The 19,162-nt window shown below is 54.5% G+C and overlaps 1 protein-coding gene across 1 annotated transcript in view; it reads right to left on the reverse strand.

Annotated features, from left to right (window-relative positions):
• RBM19 (RNA binding motif protein 19) overlaps nt 1-19,162 on the reverse strand; it is a 121,991-nt gene that overhangs the window by 32,031 nt on the left and 70,798 nt on the right. The window contains exon 23 of the mRNA XM_032654072.1: nt 1,749-1,854. Coding sequence (XP_032509963.1) covers nt 1,749-1,854 — 106 coding nt within the window. The remainder of the gene's footprint in view (nt 1-1,748; nt 1,855-19,162) is intronic.

Below are 19,162 nucleotides of genomic sequence, written 5' to 3' on the forward strand. Positions count from 1 at the left end.
CCTCGCAACGATTCGGTGAGGGAAATTCTATTACTGTTTTATAAGGGGGGAAACTGAGGCACGTAGAAAGTAAGTCACCTGCTCAAGGTCACACAGCAGGTGAGTGCTAGGATTCTGGCAGCAGGGTCTGTGCTCTAACAGCTAGCCCTCGCACTGGCCCTTAATAAGAGATTTTTCTTGGGGCAGGGAGTGAATCCCCCTTCATCTCTCCCGTAATCGCAGTCTCACACAGGAACCCTGACATAAAACAGATGACAATGGTCCTACACACTCACAGAAGCTCAGGGCCAGACGGACGCAGTGGAGAAAGCACTGCCTGCACCCCTCTCTTCCCTGTCCACAGATGGGGGCCTGGTGGCTCTGAAGGGACCTGGGCTGGTGGGAACGAGGAGGAAACAGCTCACTCATCTCGAGCACCGTGTGCCAGGACCCGTGTCACCATCTGCCTTCACCCTGTGGGTGTGGGACCTGTCATCATTCCCATTTTACAGATGAGGAGACTGAGGCACAGGGCAGGGCTGGGGAAGCCAAGCAGCCAGCAGTAAGTGCAGTGCTCTGGACGGCTGTTCCCTGGCTTCTCTCTGAGCCAGTGGCGGGGGGACCCCGCAGGTGCCTGCCTTGCTGGTGAGCGTCAAGGCCATGGACCGGCTGCACGCAGGGGTTGCGGTCCCTCCTGTCACGACAGGAGGCGAGGGGAAGACTGCCAGCTGAGAAGAAAGAGGCGCAGATGTCTGGACAAACATGGCCACGTGTCAACAAAGCGTGCACTTGAGTTCAAGACGCTGAGACAAAGGTGGCTGGCAGGCCTGCTGAAGTCCTGGGGCACCCTCTCTGCCTGTGCATGTTCCCAGGGCCCACAAAGGCCGCAGCTGTGTCCCTGAGATGACACCTTCAGCTCCACCCACAGGGCCTCTGGCAGCGCCAATTTGCTGCTGGCCAAGAGCGTGATTCCAACAAATACTCTGCTTTTCTGAAGATGCCTCCTCAGAGGCGGAGGGGATCCCAGCCATTAGTGACACCTGCCCCTTGCTTTACTGCACCCTCAAGGGAAGACAGGCCAGGACGGGGGAAGGCTGCCTGTGGCACAGGCTCTCGGAGGGAGCCCACGAAGACAGCGCCATGGCCCCCTCCCCCCAGGATCCTGACCTGGGACTGTGAGAGCAGCAACCACGGTCGCAGCCAGAACCCCGGTCACACAGGCTCTGCCCCTGGTCTGCTGCCGCGGAGGACGGGGACCCAGGACCTACTGCACCAAGCCCACACCCAGAGAGGCTGCCTTGCTTCAAAAATAAAAGGTGGTTCTGTCTCCAAGGAATTCCGTACACGTGCTTACACAGAGCAGCACTTGCCTGGCCTGAGTGCACCTGAAATCAGCACAAAACAGAAGCCCCAGGCACCAGCAGAAGAAGAGGGGAAAGAGCTGTCCCCGTGGGTTCCCAATGGGGTGCCTGGCGGCCTCTTCTCCGAGCGCTGTCCCCTGGTTCCTCTCCACACTCTGCACAGCATCTCCCACGCTTTCTGTCTGACCTGGAGCGGCCCGGGACACAGAACTGCCCCTTCCTCCAAACACAAGGCCCATGGTCTTTTCTTCCAAGGACATTGTACAAATTAGCAGGGCTGGGGAGAGGAGGGGAGAGAAAATCCGAATGGGGAGTGGGGGCCGCGCCCACGTCTGTGAAGAGGCCTTGCTGCTTCTCCCACAAAGGACCCAGAAAGGAGAGGCCGGGAGGGAGGGGCCCTGGTCTCACCTTCGCGTCCTGCTTGGTGAGGAAGTCGACGAAGCCGAACCCTCTGTGCGAGCCCATCCCCGTCATCTTCTTTGGCAAGCGGACTGTCTTCAGCTCCCCGAAGGTGCTGGGAATAAAAACACGGGAGTTTCAGAATCGAGGCCTGCCAAGGGGGCGGGGGGGGGGGGGCAGGACCGATTCTCACCCGCTAACCCTTTCCAGTTAGAAGAGAGGAGTGCCCGCAGATGCACATGGGGGGTACGTGTGCACAGCCACGTGCACGAACACTCGTGTCAGTGTCGGCTCCCCACTGGCCAGCACGTGTCCTGGGGGCCTGGGTGGCCTTCTCCCTCCGGCCTGGCCATCACGCCAGCAGGGAGGGAACCATCAGACTGGGGATGCCATTCCTCCCAGGGGTGAGGGGCTGGGGTGAATGAATATTCAGCAAGGGGGATGCAGCCCCGTGCACGCGTGGCTGGGCTGGGGAGGCACTGGCCAGGCCAGGGCCCCGGACTCGGGGTTAGCACGGACTCCCCACGGACCCCCACGAATCTGACTGAGTAAACGGGGTGAGTCCCTTCTCCCAGATCTGGGACCTGGGATGGTTCTTCAGCGCTTGGCACTTGAATGCCACACAGCCACGCCCTCTAAACCCCACTCCTGCCTCAGGGTTTTGATATCTGCGAAGCCAAAGTCAGGCAAAGCTGACTCTGCAGGAGAAAAGTCAGGTGTTCCCCCCTGCATCCAACAGGGATCAAACAGGTAAACACGGCCTCCAACCATCTCCCCAGTGCCCCCTCTCCCCCTGGATAAACCTTTGAGAAATTCCCGGACAAAAGGATCAGGCCTCCCCTGCTTTCCTCTCTCACTCCCCGGCCCCCAGCCCATCCTCAGGTCCATCTCTCAAACATACACGCACAAATTGCTGCTGATAAATATTTAATGTGCGCGGCATGTATTATTTTGTCTGAAAATCTGCACACACTTGTGGGCACCCGGGCACACACACCTACACAAGATGGTGCAGGATGCCTCGGGGCCAGAGACCGACTGGGCAAAAGGCACAGTAAAGGCCGTAAGCTCTCGTGAAATGATCTAAGCTAAATCTGCGGAGTTAACCCGCAGCCCTGCCGGCATGACCAGGCATCTGCCAGCCCAATTTCTGGAGGCAGGACGGTGTGTAAATGCGGCATTATGAAGCCTCAAAATGAATCTGCACGTCTCCTCGGCACTCTCCCCGGCAGCTCCGCTCCCTCTCCTGGCGCCTCTCCGAGCAGGCCACGGAAACTGGGCTGCTGGCTCCACGGCCAGCCTCCCGGGAGGGGAGGGGCTGCAGAGGATGGGCAGTGGAGGCCTGTCAGTCATCCCAGCCCCCGGCTGAGGCTCGTGGCCCACCTGGAGCGGCCCAGAGGCTGGGCAGGTGGGGACCAACACGAAGGTGAGGTGGGAGAACCCAGCAGAGTCCTGCCCACAAACCCTGCTTTATTCTGCCACCTAAAGGCCGACACGCCCCACGACAGACACGCTGCGTCTTTTTCCAGCGAAGCCCCGCAGCCTGTGTCAAGGCTGGCCTTGGACACGGAGGGCAGGGGACGCACATATTTTCTGGCAGGCTCCTTTGGGTAAACATAAATGGTGCTTTGGCACCAAGTTCTTCAGAGAGTCACGGGGACTGTGGGGACAGTGTATCTGACGGATTCAGACCTGGTCTCAGGAGGCTGAAGGGCACAGGGAGGCCTTGCCGAGCACCCGCTGTGTGTCTGGGTCATGCTGGATGCTGGACAGACACGGCCACAGACAACCTATGGGGTGGGCCGGTCTCTCTGCCTGACTCTCCACCCCTGGCCCAGCCTCCAGGCTCTCAGGCCTCGGCTTCCGTGAGCAGCCTTGGCTGACCTGCTCTGGGTGGGGGTGGATGTGCCCCCAGCGGTCAGGGCCCACTGTGCTTGAGGGCGCTGCGGTGTGGACGCCTGGGTAACACTCTGCCTTCCCCTGGGGCTGGAATTCAGCTCTGCTAGAGTGGAAACCACACCTATCTCACCCATCCTGGGACCCGCAGCAAGGTGCCCCAGGCCTGGCTCAGAGTGGACGCCTGGAGGTAGTTTTGGACCGAAGAAACAGCAGCCCTGGAAGGTGGACACGACCAGTGGGATGTCGCACCTACGCTCCGAGGGTGGTGGTGAGGATTCCACGAACCAGGCCACGGGGTACATATGAAGAGCACAAATGTTAATTACTATTGGTCTCACCGACCCCATTTTCAGATGAGGAAACTGAGGCTCAGGGAGGTAGCGGTTCTTGCGAGTAGGTGGCAGGGCCAGAGTGTGAACCTGGGAGTGTCTAATGCGAAGCCGGAGGAGCTCTCCGTGCTGTTTCACCCGCTTCAGTTATCTGGAGGGGACCAGCCACTTTCCGGAGCGGGGCTTTCATTCTGAGGCTTGGCCCTGTCTGGCAATGAAGAAGGAAGGCCGTGCACGGGGACGGCTAGGATTGCGCTGTGCAGGCTCCGAGGGGTCCAGTGACTTCCCCGAGATCCCAGGGCAAGGGAGGCCGACTCAGACCCAGTCCCTCCTGCCTGCACTGGGTGCAAACCCCCTGCCTCTGCCCACGGGGGCTCTAACTTCCCGTCCCCTGATGCTGCCCAGTTCTTCTTAGCCGTGGCTCATTTCTGGGGACCTCACCCGTGTGTGTAGGCAAGAGAGACCGAGAGAGGGAGAGACTGGTGAAGTTAATTCCTCCTTCTCTGCAGCACACTGCAAGCTGTGGACGCTCTACGCATGGTAAGCAGCTGAGGGTCCGGAGAAAGGCGAGGAAAATTAAAAGGTGGAGAAAAAAAGCTGACGAGAGAAGCTAAAGGAGCCACGCTTACGTGGCCTGGAGAAGTGGCATTTGGGAGCTTGGCAGGGAAAAGCCAGGACAGAGGGGCACCCTCGATCCACGAGGGAGTGAGGGTGGGGACCAGGGAGCTGGGGGGCCGTGGGGGAGGTCACTGCCCGTCTGGGGTGTCCAGACAGACATCTGCATGGCCAAGGAAATGCTGTGTCCCAAGACCCTAGGAGCTTAAAAAATCCCACCATTCCTCACGACACGAGAGAGTGAGGTCTTCCAGAGCAGCTGGAAGATTAGGGTTAGATCTTAGAACGAACTTCCCGATTCCCGTGAAGCCCCGGAATGAATGGCTGGAGCTTCAAGACCGTCACTGCGGCTGTCACCCCAGTGGCCAATGACAGAGTGCCTGTGGCGTGCTAGGCCTTTTAAATATACCGTTTCTAGGTACAACAATTGTGGGGTAAGAGTCACTGCCTCCTATTTTTACAGATGAGAAAACCAAGGGCTGAAGAGGCCAAGTGACCTGCCCAAGCCCCACGGCCCGGGACTCGAAACTCAGGCGAGCTTTCCCTCCCAGCTCAGGAAGGATGGCTTCAGTTGCTTGTGTAACTACTGTGTGGGAGAAAATAAAGCCGATATTAATGATCTCAGAGAGATATCAAAAGAGAATTAAAAAGAAAAAAAAAGGTAAAAAAGGCTGGAGCGGGGGAATCGATGAAGTACCTTTAGCTCCTTGGAGATAAGCGATATATAAATACCAGCCATTATTAAAGTTCTCATCTGACAGCAAAGCCCACGCAGCCATTTTTAAGAGCGGCCTTTGCAGGAAGTTCTGCGCGTCTCCTGGGAGAAGAGGCCTGGGCATGGCTGGGCAGGGCCGCCAGGGACCGGAGAGGGAGGAAGATGACAGGGCACCCAGGAACCAACCCCGCCCCCCCAACCCCCGCCAGCCCAGACTCTACCACTTGGGAAGGAGACACGGATGCTCCCCACTGTGTAGATAATAGAAACCACAAAATAGCAATTACTGTATCAGAAGCTGTGAATAAAGAAGACATACGGGGCTTTTAAACATGGCCCTCCTTCCCTCCCCCACTATGCTCACACTTCAGTAACAAACTCACACCTCACTTTTCCAATTATTTCATTCACCTCGGGTTCACCAATTACTCCTCCACGCCGCAGCCCCACCCCGCTCCGCCGCGCCAGGAGCACGTGACTGGTGGGGATCCGTGGGTGTATGACAACTGGAGTTTGTTGTCACATTTTTAATTTCTTTCGAGGTGCAGTGGGGGTGGGAGGGGGAAGAGAAGGAGGAGGTGGGGAGGGCGCACCAAGGTGTGGAGCGAGGCAAGCCAATTATGCCTGGGCCTCGTAAACAAGTCCAGGCACGCAAATCGCGTTGGCACACAGGCCTGATCGCAGACACAGTACGTGTGTGTGTGTGTGTGTGTGTGTGTGTCTTGCGTGCGTGAGGGGATCCCCTCCCCTGGCGCCCTCTGACTGGACCTGCCACAGCCCTGGATGGCAGTGGCTCAGTGGCGGGGGTGGGGGTTGGCTCTGCTACTGAAAGGGATGAACCATCCTCTCTCTCCTCCTCGACTGAAGTGATGGGATGGGGTGGGGTGCAGTGGGGACAAGGAAGTGTGGGGGACAGAGAGAGCCCTCCAGAGATGCCGAACCTGATGATTTTGCAGCTGTGCTGATGCCTGGGTTCGGGGGTTTAATGGGCAGGCTGGGAGGGCGGCCCAACCTTCTAGCCCGCACGCTGACACCAAGGAGGGGTCGGGCACACCCGCAGGAGCCTAGGCCCCCCTGCTCCCTGGACACAAGTCCTTATCACTCTCCTATTTGGATCCGCTGGAGGAAGCAGAGTCCCAGCAGAAGTGCTGAGTCACGTGGGGAAGTCTGTTGGCCTGACTTCTCTACACCTGCACTCAAGGCACTGCTGAGGGGAAAGAAAAAAAAAGAGCTGCCGCAACAGTGTGGTGTGAACAACAACGAGATAAAGGGGTGGTTTCGTGATGAGAATAAACTGCAGGCTTCTTTCTGTTCCTTCTGGAGTAAGAAAAAAGGGCTAAATCTCTTGGCATCAAAAAGCCTTTCCAGTATACCACCACCAATTTTCTAACACACACACACACACACACACACACACACACGTAATATCCATTATTCCCCCTGTCCTTCTCAGTGCCATGTGCCCCGCGGTGTGTTAAATATTGGCTATACATGATCTTACAACAGCCTTATGACCTAGGCACTGCTATTCCCATTTTATAGATGGAGAAAACTGAAGCTCAAAGAAGTTATGTCATTACCTACGACGGGGGTGAAGTGACTTGTCCAAGGCCCCACGGGTGGTAATGAGCCAAGCTGGACTCCAAGTGGGCAGTTTGTCCCTGAACTTGTGCTTTGCTCACTGGAAGTTTGTGTGGTCTGTCTTGTCTATTAATAATTGGCCAAAGGGATCTGTGTGCAAGGTGCTTGGGGGAGGCAACGGTGGGCCAGACATCAGCTTTGTCTTTAGGGACCCTTGGCTGGTAGTAGGGAAGAGCTACAGGCAGGCAGTGAGCCCCCTGCTGCCCCACAGACAAAAGAGGACTCTGGGGTCAACCCCCGCATCTCAGCTGCTTAGGGTCCACAGCTGGGGGCTTCTGATCCCCGCTCACTGCTCTCTCTTCCACGCCCACATCCACCATGAACTCACGGGGTAGTTCCCACGGGGTGAATGAACGTGGCAGGTTGGCAGCCGCTCTGCCTGGTACCCCGTCTCGTGTTCCCCTTTCCTTACTGAGTCGCCGTGTGGCTACGGGCCCCAGCTGAAGCAGGGTGGAGGGACAGACAGGCTGAATGGACACCTAGGGACAAACCCACCCCTCCGTCGACGACAGGTGGTTTCTGCAGTGGAGGGAGGCTGGGCCACAGGACCCATCATCCAAACCTTCCGCTCCTGGAATGTATACAGAGCGAAAGCTTTGGTCAAAGCTGCCTCGTCCAATCCTCCAGCCTCACAAACGGGGAAACGGAGGCCAATCCAACCACACTGGCTTTCCTCCTGTTCGTGAAGCCACCGAACTTAGGCCAGGACCTATGACCTTGCTCTTCCCATAACCCATAACTCTCCACGCCTAGCCGTTCCCACCACAGACCCTCCTGTCATTCAATCTCAGCTCGAATGCCACCTTCTCAAGGAGGCCTTCCACTGCCACCTTATTTAACGTCGCTTCCCCGCGCCACCAGCCACGCTGTCACATCTGAGCACCGTCTGGGATGGCTTGTTTACTTATTTGTCTTTCCCTCCCCCTTCTAGAGACACAAAGAACACTCTAAGATGGCAGAGGCTAGTCTCTGTTGTGTCTGCAGAACCTAGGCCTGCGCCTAGCCCACAGAAAACACTCTATAAACATTCATGAAAACACGCACTTGACATTGACCGAGTCCTCCCTAAGCGCCAGGTCTCCGTCCTTCACCCGAATCATCTCACACAATGCATACGCTATTGCGATGGCACCGGCACGTCCAGGGCCGGAACACCCAGTCCTTCTGTCCTCAGGACACTCTCTCATGTTCTACATCCACACACTATTACAAGGAGTGTTTGGCCCCCAGGGGCTCCTTCCAAAGTACCTGCATCGATTCCTTCAATTGCAGGCAGTGAGCCAGCAAAAAGGGGGCCGGCTGGATTACTCACCAAGGAACTAGCGCCGAGACAACGGGGTTCAGAATCCTGCCCTGCTGCGTAGGAGAGAAAAGACATCGTTCCCTCCAGACAGCCCTGGCTGAGCTGCAGACAGGAGTGGGGAGTCTCAGCGAGGCTCCACCTGTGGCAGCTGCTCCCCCAGAAGGTTACGCAAGTGAGCTGTGTATTGACCCTGGATCGCACCTCTACTCCAACTGGGGGGGCGTGGGGAGGGGGCAGTGGCTTTGGGAGCCATTTCATGGAGGTATATTTAAGCTCAGAGTTTCTTCCTCTTTTGTTCTCTCTCACTTTTTAAAGAGTACCGATTAGATTGAACTTTTCCAATTACGCACTGCTCATCACGGTGAGAACTGGATGTAGAAAGGTTACCTTATCACCACTGGTGCACTATTCCTTTCATTTTTGCCTCTTGGAGGCTGAAGAATGGCCTGGTTTCCACGAAAGGGAGAGAGGAGGTGTGGAGGACAGCGCTTAGCTTTTCTCAATAGCCTTTCATAGGGTCCTCTGCAGGCAAGCGTAACCCTCTTGTTTTCTAGATGAGGAGTCCTGAGGATAAGCAGTTCAGTGTTATCTTTGAATCAGAGTCTGGGCCCGAGTTCCAGGTAGAGCCCAGAATCGCCTGAGAGACTCTGGTGGAGGGGACCTGGCACTGGAAAACAGAGGCTTCCTGTAGTGGCTCTGCCCTCACCTGCCGTGTGACCCTGGATGAGTCATTTCCAGGCTGGACTGATAAGAGAGAGAGGATAAGAGAGGAGGAAGCTGTATAAAAACATCTTGAGACGTGCCAGAGCCAGGATAATGCAGGGAACAGTCCCCAAGTAAAGACCTCGGGGGCCAGACAGATGATAGGAGGGAACCAAGAGAGCTGGGGCCAAATTGGCAGAAATGCCCCCAGCTCTGGGTGATTCTTGGACCTGTAGCATCAGTGTCATCCAGGAGCTTGTCAGAAATGCAGTCTCAGCCCACTCCCCTCTTTCTGAATCGGAAGCTCTGGGGGAGACCCAGCAGTCCAGGTGGTAACAAGCTCACCTGTAACAGGCGAGGGTGATCCTGCCCCAGGTTGAGGACCACTGTTCCACCAGAGCAGGCAGGGACCCCTCAGGCCCAGCCTGAACAGCCAGCTAGGCCCAGGACTGGCAGATCTTTCTTCTAAAGAAAGCCCTGCAATCCATTCTTTTAAGAAACGGGATTTTAAATATTGGTACCAAAGTCAAAACATTTTCAACACTGTATTGCCAAAGATACCAGATGCCCCGTCTTTAGCACCTGCACATGTAAGTTCCGTTCTGATTCACTTCTAAGAGATCAGAAGGGCTGGTCTACTTCCAAAGTGACGGAATTTCCTTCCCTCCTTATTACCCCAGATTGGGGCCCTGCCCTCTCCCTCCTGGCCCCCTGCAGCCTGTCGGCCCCCTTGGTGGTCTATGTTCACGTAATGTGGGATTCTAAGCTCCCTGAGGACAGAGAGGGTTTTCCCATCACATTTGCCCTGCAGCGTCTAACCAGGCGTGGACACCTTCGTGGCTGGCTACACGTGCACTGAATGAATCGCCCCTCACCATTCTCCAGGACCCAGCCCCAGACACGAAGCATGGCAGGAATTTTAATGTGCCTTGCCATTCGGGTATTATGGATCCTGCATTCACTTGGCGACTATTTCCTGACCATGTCCCAGGTGTGGGCACCGCGCTCTGTGCTGGGAAAGAACGGCAGGCCAGATGCGCCCGGGCCTCCATGGGGCACAGCCTCTTTCTTGTTGATTATAAGCCAGTGGTTTTCGTTTTCCAGTCCCCTAGGGTTGGTGCACATCCTCAGTAAAACAGTTCTGAGCGTTCATCTCCAATATATGTACACTTTTAATTTATAAGTGACGTGCATATGTACTGCTGTTTCACTGTATATGTTCATCCTTATTTAAAACATTTAAAAGAATGAGATAAAACAGAAATTGTAATGATTTCCTACTGCTTCCCCAACTGACAGTCGGAGGCACTTTTTAGAGTCCCACCACACACAACGGATCAGGCATTGTCCTAAGTATATTTCATGTGTAACCTCATGCCGTCCTCAGCAGTCCTGTGAGGCATGGATCACGCACCCATTTACATATGGGGAAACTGAGGCTCCAGCTGCTTAAGGGATTGGCCAAAACTCAAACCTAGGCCTGAAGAAATTCTAAAGCCTCTGCACTAGAAGGCGGCCATCTGTGCACGGTTGCAGGGCTTCAGAAGAACTGAAGGCTGAACACTGCCTGCTGAATCTGAGTATACGCCTCCGGCAGATCACGTCAGAAAAAAAATTTTTGAAATCAGAGGTAACTTTTAAAAAACAACATTTCTCAAACTTGTCCTGAAAGATGCTACTTGGTATTCTGTGTAAAAAGCATTCTGAAATTAAATGGATTTGGGAGAGACCTGCCTAAACAGACTTCAGTAAGCTTCTCCGCTGCAGACCTTGTCAGTCCCTTTAAGATATTTGATGCAGGGAGGATTTATCTGGAACAGCCAGAGAGGAGACACAGCGTTTCTCAAACTCATCCAGCCATTGAACCCCGAACCCCTTCTCCCCTGAAACAAGAAAACCTATCAGCACCTCCTAAGACACCGTTATTCCACGGAACACAGTTGGAAAATACAGTCTGGAAGGGAAAAAGAAGACAGTCACACACCTCAAGGGGAAAGGCCTTTGCCTTGCACACTCAGGTGAAACCTCGAATTCGCCAGGGACCACACAAAGTGGGGAAATGCTGCAGGAGTCTAGTTTCGACAGTGAGGGTCAAGTCACACATTACTGAAAGAACCTAAGTTTGGAGTCAGATGTGAGTTCAGATCCCAGCCCTGCACCTGACGCCACCTTTCTGAGGCTCAGTTCTGTCACCTGTAAAATGGGCATAATCAGCCCACCGTACAAGGCTGCTGATGCCATGGCTCCCGGCATGTACTGGGAAAGAAGAAAGGGAAGTTGTTATCAGGAATGCCCTCGTCCTTTACACGGATCTGTACTGGCGCCAAGCGAGGGACACCTTCTGAGCCCTTACGATGTGTCAAGTCGAAGCTGACAAGGACCGGGTTGGGCTGGGCTGCCTCTCCTGGGGGCACCCCAGGGGTTTCCAGCAAAGAGATCTGGTAAGAGGGCCAGATGTGATTTTGTGATTCTTGCGAGCCGTGAGAAAAGAAGCAGTTCTCCATCTTATCCATGTGTCCTACTAGTGTTGCAAGATAATTAGAAGAAATCGTCCCCAAGGAGGCCTCGTGTTCCCTCTTCCTTTCGGAAGACGCAACCTCTGGCCTGGGGCGTGCATTCCGGTTGGCTCCACGCCTCTGCCAGGGTAAGTTAATAGAATACACAGTGGATGCTCTCCGCCACCTTTTCCCTCTCTGGTCTCAAGTACAGCTAATCCCGTTACAAGAAAATAAAGTGGATAATTCAGGCTAATGAAATCGTTACAAGAATGTGGCCAGCCAGAGGTGGACCTTCAGAACGAATTTAACACCCTTTGGTGTTATTCCCATTACAGGAAATGTTTGAGAGGAAGGAAAAAAAATTAGAAAGAAAGAAAGAAAAAAAAAACCTCTCCCAAACCCAGCCTCTTCCTGGTGGGCTTAAATCTGATTAAAGAATTAATCTGCCACATATCTTGCTTCTTGCAATTATCTCCGCGGTACCCAATATCGCCATAGTAACTCCAGAAAATATGAGAGGAGGTGGAGAGAATCCAGGAAGTCCGCAGGCAGGGTTAAACTTGTCTATAACTTGATACCTTTTGCCCCGCCCAATGCTGCTGCCACTCAGAGAAGGGCCACTCCCGGGCCTCCACTTAAGCACCACACTCGGGGGCCCTCTGATACTGGATTAGATTGTACATCCCTGAGGTCTCTATGAGGCAGGAGAGGGTGGGGTTAGCTCCCATGCAAAACGGGGCAGGTAGCTAGACCCTCTGTCCAGGGTGGGCACGGGGTGCTGGGCAGGGAGATACCCCTCGCCACTGGTCCACACCCCTCATGCCGCCCGCTGCCAGGTCACGGCCAGGCCTCCTGAGAAGGCTGAATGAAGTGGCCCCTCTACTTCTCAGCCCTCACCACCTCCACTCAGTGGCTGCCCCCTCCTCTGCCACATCTACGCATACACAGAAAGGGCCCCTTCAATGTCATTTTTTTTTTTGCCATGCCACATGGCATGTGGGATCTTAGTTTCCCAACCAGGGATCGAACCCGCGTCCCCTGCATTGGAAGCGCCGAGTCTTAACCACTGGATCGCCAGGGAAGTCCCTCAGTGTCATTTCTTTTGGATCCATTTTACCGCTCAGAACTCTAAGGAGGACTGCATGTCATGAACCCAGAGTATCTCCGGTTGATTCTCATCAGGCCCACACCATTCTCCCAAACTAACGTGGCCTGTTCTACATCTCAAGCTAAGGGCACAAGTCTTTCAGTGATCTAAGTGGCCCTAACTGGAGACTGTGGAGGGCAGGTGGACGGGCATAAGGAGGACGTGAAGGCAAAAGGAGAAGCCAGGTCTTTCAAATATGGGGAGAACTTCCGTTGAGCTTGTAAGGTTCTGAAGGGATCTTAAGGGGCACACGTGGATAGGCAGAAAGTTCTGGTCGCCGGGGGTTTAGAAACTCTCCACTGATGGTCCCCCTATTATAAGTGCCAAGCAGCAGCCCACAGCCACCAACACTGCTTTCCACTTCTGATTCATCAAGAGGAAGCCATCCCACGGAGACTGGAGATGGACCACAGAGCAGCTCGGGGCTGTCAGGGTGCAGCAACGCGCATGCCTGCATCACGGCCGCAGGGCCCCGTCTCTTCCCATCTCTCTGGAGAAGCACGAGGAGGCAACTCAACATCCAGACAAGTCTCTGGTGTCCCGGCAGCATCTCTAGGAAAAGGGGTGGGATGGTGGCAGCAGCCCCCTGTATGGGTTCGGGAACCAGAGCACAAATGGGATGCGAGCCAATGCCATCACTTAGGGGCCAAGGACAGAGACTCGGGGAGCAGGGGGCTCAGAGCACAGCAAGTCACATGTCAGCAACGCCATGCAGCTCCTGCGGCCTGAACAAGGAGATGCTGTGCGCATTCGTCCTACAGAGAATCCAGAAGGAAGAAAAGAACCCCCCGGGCAAAACAGAATGACACCAGGAAGCCCATGCACTAAACTTCTGCCTGTCACCCATGGGAAAGTCCTTGACCCTGCCCCCTCCCACTGAAAGCCTATTTAACTTTTACTTTACAAACTTGTTTAATTTCTTGTCCCAGAGCAGCTGAGAAGGGCAAAGGGGTTAATAGGGACAGGTTCCTAAAAGGCCTCAAGAAGGGAGGGCTGACGGTCACAGATTAGACCAGGACCACGCGCACTTCCTCTGTAAAGGGTCAGATAGTAAATATTTTTGGCTTTGCAGCTACTCAGCTTTGCCACTGCAGCGTGCAAGCAGCCAGACAACACGCAAACGAGCAGGCATGGCTGCATGCCAATGAAACTTCATTTACAAAGACGGGGCTGGCGTGTGAGCCTTAGTTTGCTGACCCCTACACTAGTCCAAAACACCAAAACGTGCTATTAAAGTAACTGGACAAGCACAGCAGCCCGGGGCTACCAGGTGCAGGGCAAACAGCAGACGCACCTACGCAGCCCCGATCTGCCCCGTGTGGTGCGGCCTGGGCTCAGCATCACTGAGGCAAACATACAGACCCATAAGCCTGGTCGCTGCCCCGCAAAGGGGCAGAGGGACAGACTGCCGGGCTGGAGGATGCCGAAGGCTTCCCACCTGGTCTGCCGACCTGCACCGGCCTTGCATTTGCCATCACCTGACTCACTCCACCCCCTGGGCGTCATCGACGTTACGTCCTGCTGTGCATTTTGTTCTCTGCGTGTGGTCCTTCTTCCTTGCTGGGCTGCTGAGTGGCCCAGTGCCCAGGATGGGGCTAACAGTGCCTGGCGCGCAGTAGGTGCTCAGCACAAACCGCATGTGGTCCCTCTTACGACCCAGGTCCTCAATTTCGGAAACAGGAAACAGAGAGTGGGGAGGGGACCAGGTACGTGATGCCTTGTCGGATGCTCGAACTCACTGCTCAGAGCAAGGCCCGGGGCGTCTGTCTGAGCTCAAAGGGCTGTGTCCAGGGCTGTCTGACCATGGACGTGGAGTTCCCCGACTTCCTCCTTCGCTGTGCTACGTCCCCATGCCACACGGAGTAACTTCTGCCTGCCAGCCTACTCCTCAGGTTCTCGCTGGAGCCCGCCAGCCACTGGGAAGCCGTCAGGCAAATGATGGAGGAAACAGAAAAAGAGGCCAAGGAGATGTTGACAGATATGGAAGGCAGCTTCCAAAGAGCTCAGCATTCTAGAAGCTTCTGACACCTGACGTTAGGAAGAACACTCCAGACCCCCACAGCATTAGAAAGCTCTCCACCCCCTTGGCAAGAGTCCCGAGCATCCATCTAGCCCTACTCATGGCTGGAAAGAGGCAGGGAGTGCAGTCACCGAGTCTCCCCAGGAGGCCCCAGACCGACAAGTCACAGTTGGGAGGGGACCACTTTTCTGGTCCAGCGGGGCTCAGACTGGAGTGTGCCTCAGATAACCAGCCTCAGCATCGGAGCTTGCGAAGAAAGCCAGCCTGTCGTCACCAGGGGATGACAGCTGACACACCCTTGCAGAAGATGCGAGAGGTAAACCCACAGCGTGGGCCTTCGATGGAAGGCCCTGGAGGCCCTTCCAGGGGCCTGTGGGAGACGGAGTGGAGGACGGTGATTCACGCTGGTGAGCCTGCCAGCGCCAAGGGGAGGGGAGGCGCTCACTCCGGCTGGGACAGATATGATTTTTAAAAGCCTGGGAAAGAAAACAACAATAAAACAACCTGAGCTCAGGCTGGCTGGCGAGTTTTCAGAGACAGCGAGAGGTGGAAAATGGATTTGTGAGGGAGAACCATTTGTTAGGGGCCAAATAAACCAATATGGAGCTCGATTCAATTACAGGAGGGAAGAGGAATTTAGTTGAGAAGAGGAAGATGGGCCAGATAGCTCGGAGCTTTGTGACCACCTGGAGGGGTGGGATAGGGAGGGTGGGAGGGAGACGCAAGAGGGAGGGGATACGGGGATATATGCACATGTATAGCTGATTCACTTTGTTATAAAGCAGAAACTAACATGCCATTGTAAAGCAACTGTACTCCAATAAAGATGTTTAAAGAAAAAAAGGAATCTGACGGGACATCAGGGGCCAAGAGCCAAAGGGGCCTGACTTGGGCTCTGCATGGTCTGGAGTCTGGGACAGAGAGAAATGGGCTCCGGAAGGCTGGTTCCAGCGGCCCCGGGAGGAGAGGGTTTGAGTCTGAGGTGTGTGGACGTGAGAGCCATGATGGGTCCCACCGTGGGGCATATCTTGGTGTGCGCAGGTGTGTGTGTGTGGGCTCTTTCCATGATAAGAAACCCAATCAGGGCCAGACAGGATTTGGGGTGTAAGAAAACCAAGGAGGCCCAGGCAGAGGTGAGGAGAAAGGGGAAAAGTCAGCAGTCAGTAGGGAAAGGTCCCCTCTGCAACAAGCACTGTTTATCTCACCAGCGAGTTAAAGGGCATCATTTGCAAAGTTCAAGAGGAGGGAAGGGTGAGTCATCCTGTCTCTGGCTTTGTGCATTTGCTACAGGCCTGCTGCCTCAGAAGAAGCTGCAGCCACATTTCTCCGTCTTCCGGGGGAGCGGGGGAGGTGAGGGAGGCACAGCCGAGATTCAGACCCCCAGCCCCTCTCCTGCGCACCGAGAGGCAGCCGGGAGATAAAGCACCCCATATTTGGGACGGCCCCCACTCAAACCGGGAGAGGTCAGAGGTCAGAAGGCATAGATGGTGCTACAAGGGATACACAGGGGTTACGAGCACAAGCCTGGGGGTCAGGCTGCCTCCCCCACTCTCTACCTTGGGTGGCTCATCTGTAAAATGGGGATAACCCCCCCCCCCGCCCCAACAGAGCTGTGGTAGGGCTTAGAGGAGACATTTCATCTGAAGCGTTTCCCACAGAGCCGGGCTCCTAGTGCGTGTTCACTAAGAAGCAGAAGGAACAAATGCAGGGGTGAATGACAGAGTCGATAACGGGGATCAAGTGAGGTCGGTAAGGACAGTCCTCCCTGGGAAGTGTTCTGGTATTTGTGTTCTCTCCTGTCCTGAGCCAGTGGCGAGGGGTCCTGGGCCAGAACTGGACTCCCACTTCACAGATGAGGAAAGGGGAAGGCCCCTGGCCCTGCCTCCCTTTAAAAGGCCAAGTGGCAGAGATGGGACTGGAACCCACAGACTGATGCCCTATTCACCCAATGGGCTGCGCTGGGGCCATGGAGATGCTCCGTCTCCTCCTCTCCGACTGGAAACTGGGAAGCTCCGTGAAGGTATGGTTTGCACTTCACGATTCTGGGGGAGCGATTTCCTTGTGGGGAGAACCCCCTCCTCTCCACCAGCACCACTGCTGTGTTCCAGGGTCACTGACTGAAGGTGGATGGGCGGGGGGGAGGTCAGTTACTGTGGCAGAGACGTCACTTGCTCTCCGGTATCCACGGCTATTCCGATTTTCAATGACAATGAGGAAAAAGTCACTGGTTCTTTTAAACCAGGGGTTGGCAATCTATGGCTCAGGAGCCACACCTGCCCCGTTACCTGTTTGGGTCAATAGGTTGTGCTGGAGCACAGCTATGCCTGTTTGCTTACGTCTTATCTAGGGGTGCTTCCGAGCTGCACAGAGCTGACTACCTGTGATGGAGACCGCACAGCCCACAAAGCTGAAAATATTCGCTCTCTGGCTCTGTATCAGGGTTCTCCAGAGAAACAGAACCAATAGGTTATATATAGATATACAGAAAGAGTTCTCCTAAGAGCGACTGGCTCACACGATTATGGAAGCTGAGAAGCCCCACAGTCTGCAACCTGCAAGCTGGGGGCCCAGGAACGCGAGTTCCGGTCCAAGTCCAAGGGTCTGAGAACTAGGGGAGCCGATAGTGTTTTCCCTGATCAGGTATTTACAGGCAGACCTCGTTTTCCTACGCTTTGCAGGTACTGCATTTTTTTTTTTTTTTAGCAAATTGACGGTTTGTGGCAACCGTGCATTGAGCAAGTCTATCGGCACCGTTTTCCCGACAGTATTTGCTCACTTTGTGTCTCTGTGTCACATTTTGGTAATTCTCGCCATATCTCAAACTTCTGCATCGTTGTTATATTCGTCATGGTGGCCTGTGATCAGTGTGACCTTTGATGTGATGATTGTAACCATTTTGGCATTTTTAAGCAATACGGCACTTTTCATTTATTGCTTTATCTATTTAGGTCACACCGCGGGGCTTGTGGGATCTTAGTTCCCCAACCAGGGGTTGAGCCCGGGCCCTCGGCAGTGAACATGCCGAGCCCTAACCACTGGGCCACCAGGGTAGTCCCAATAAGGTACTTTTAAATTAAGGTAGGTACACTGTCGTTTTAGACACAGTGCCATTGCACACTTAACAGACTACAACAGAGTGAAAGCATAACTTTTACATGCGCTGGGAAACCAAAAAATGTGTGTGACTCGCTTTACTGTGATACTGTTTATTGAGGTGGTCTGGAACCCAACCCGCAATATCTCCGAGGTCTGCCTGTATGCTCATGGGGCACTATTAGAGGCAGTGAGGAAATCCAAGGCGGCTGGTAATTAGCGAGGTTTGCAGAAAGCATCCCTAGGCCTCTCCACCGGGCCCTCCCAAGGCATCATTTGCCCAAGGGGGCCTAATGAGGGACGGTTTCCCGGGAGCCTGCCATCGCAGATGGCTAGGCCTGGTGTCACCCCAGCAGCCCCGCACCCAGCTTTTCTCCACAGGACCAGGAGAAGGGAAGACCCGGCCGGTCACTCTGCCCCGGGAGCGACAAGATGCGGTGCTCGGAAGAACAGGGTGCTTCCCCCACCTCCCCACCACGCGAACACCCTCAGCCTGACCTTCACCCAGCCAGCGCACCACGGACAGTGACCTCCCAGGCGGCAGGAAGGCAGTACACAGGTGTGTGCCTGTGCGCACAGCATTATTTCTGGAGCGAAACGTAAGACGTCAGCTGCAGTGGCTGCAGCTATGGCGGCCGGTCCTCATGAGCGCTCAGATTCCCCCTACCTGCCAGTGTCCCACCTCCAGCGGCCCCCAATCTGCCCCAGGTGCTTGCTCAATCCCAAGTGCAGGGCAGCCCCAGCCCCGGGGGCCAGTGCTCAGCTAGCAGGACACAGGCTCTCAGGCGGACTGTTCTGGAAAGGCCTTCTGTACTGTTCTCAGGAGTCTCCGTGGGATCAGGTCCTGGTACTCAGCGCAGTGGCCTCGGTCACACCCCTGTGTATGGCTGCTTCTTCCCCGACCTCCCCTCACTGCTCCCCGGGTCACCTGCCAATACACTCTCTGTACCTAAATCCTTCTCCAAGCTTCTGGCGTGGGGAGAACCAAATGAAGATATATACTTGCCATTTATTCTATCCCTTTTTATAGCTGTTATACTATGTGCATGTTCTATAAAAATAATCATACATATGTATAAATATAATACGTATTTATATATACTATATGTATATGTAATACATCCAATATACAATTATATATACATGTATACAATTTATGTGTATACATACACATGTATATATACATACGCTCATACATATGTGTATATATACACATGTATATATAGTTTGGGCCACGTCACATGGCTTGTGAATCTTAAGTTCCCTGACCGGGGGTTGAACCTGCGCCCCTTGCAGTGGAAGGGCGGAGTCCTAACCACTGGACTGCCAGGGAATTCCCTGTATATATTTTTCTAAAGGGGAGAAAGGAGACCCACTGACACCTCAAATACTGATCCCTTCAACCATACTTGGCTTGCTACTTCATTTCTTCCTCTTGAGAGTTTAGTGCTAAGAAAATAA

Source organism: Phocoena sinus, chromosome 14 (assembly GCF_008692025.1).
Source record: "Phocoena sinus isolate mPhoSin1 chromosome 14, mPhoSin1.pri, whole genome shotgun sequence".
Lineage (NCBI taxonomy): Eukaryota > Metazoa > Chordata > Mammalia > Artiodactyla > Phocoenidae > Phocoena > Phocoena sinus.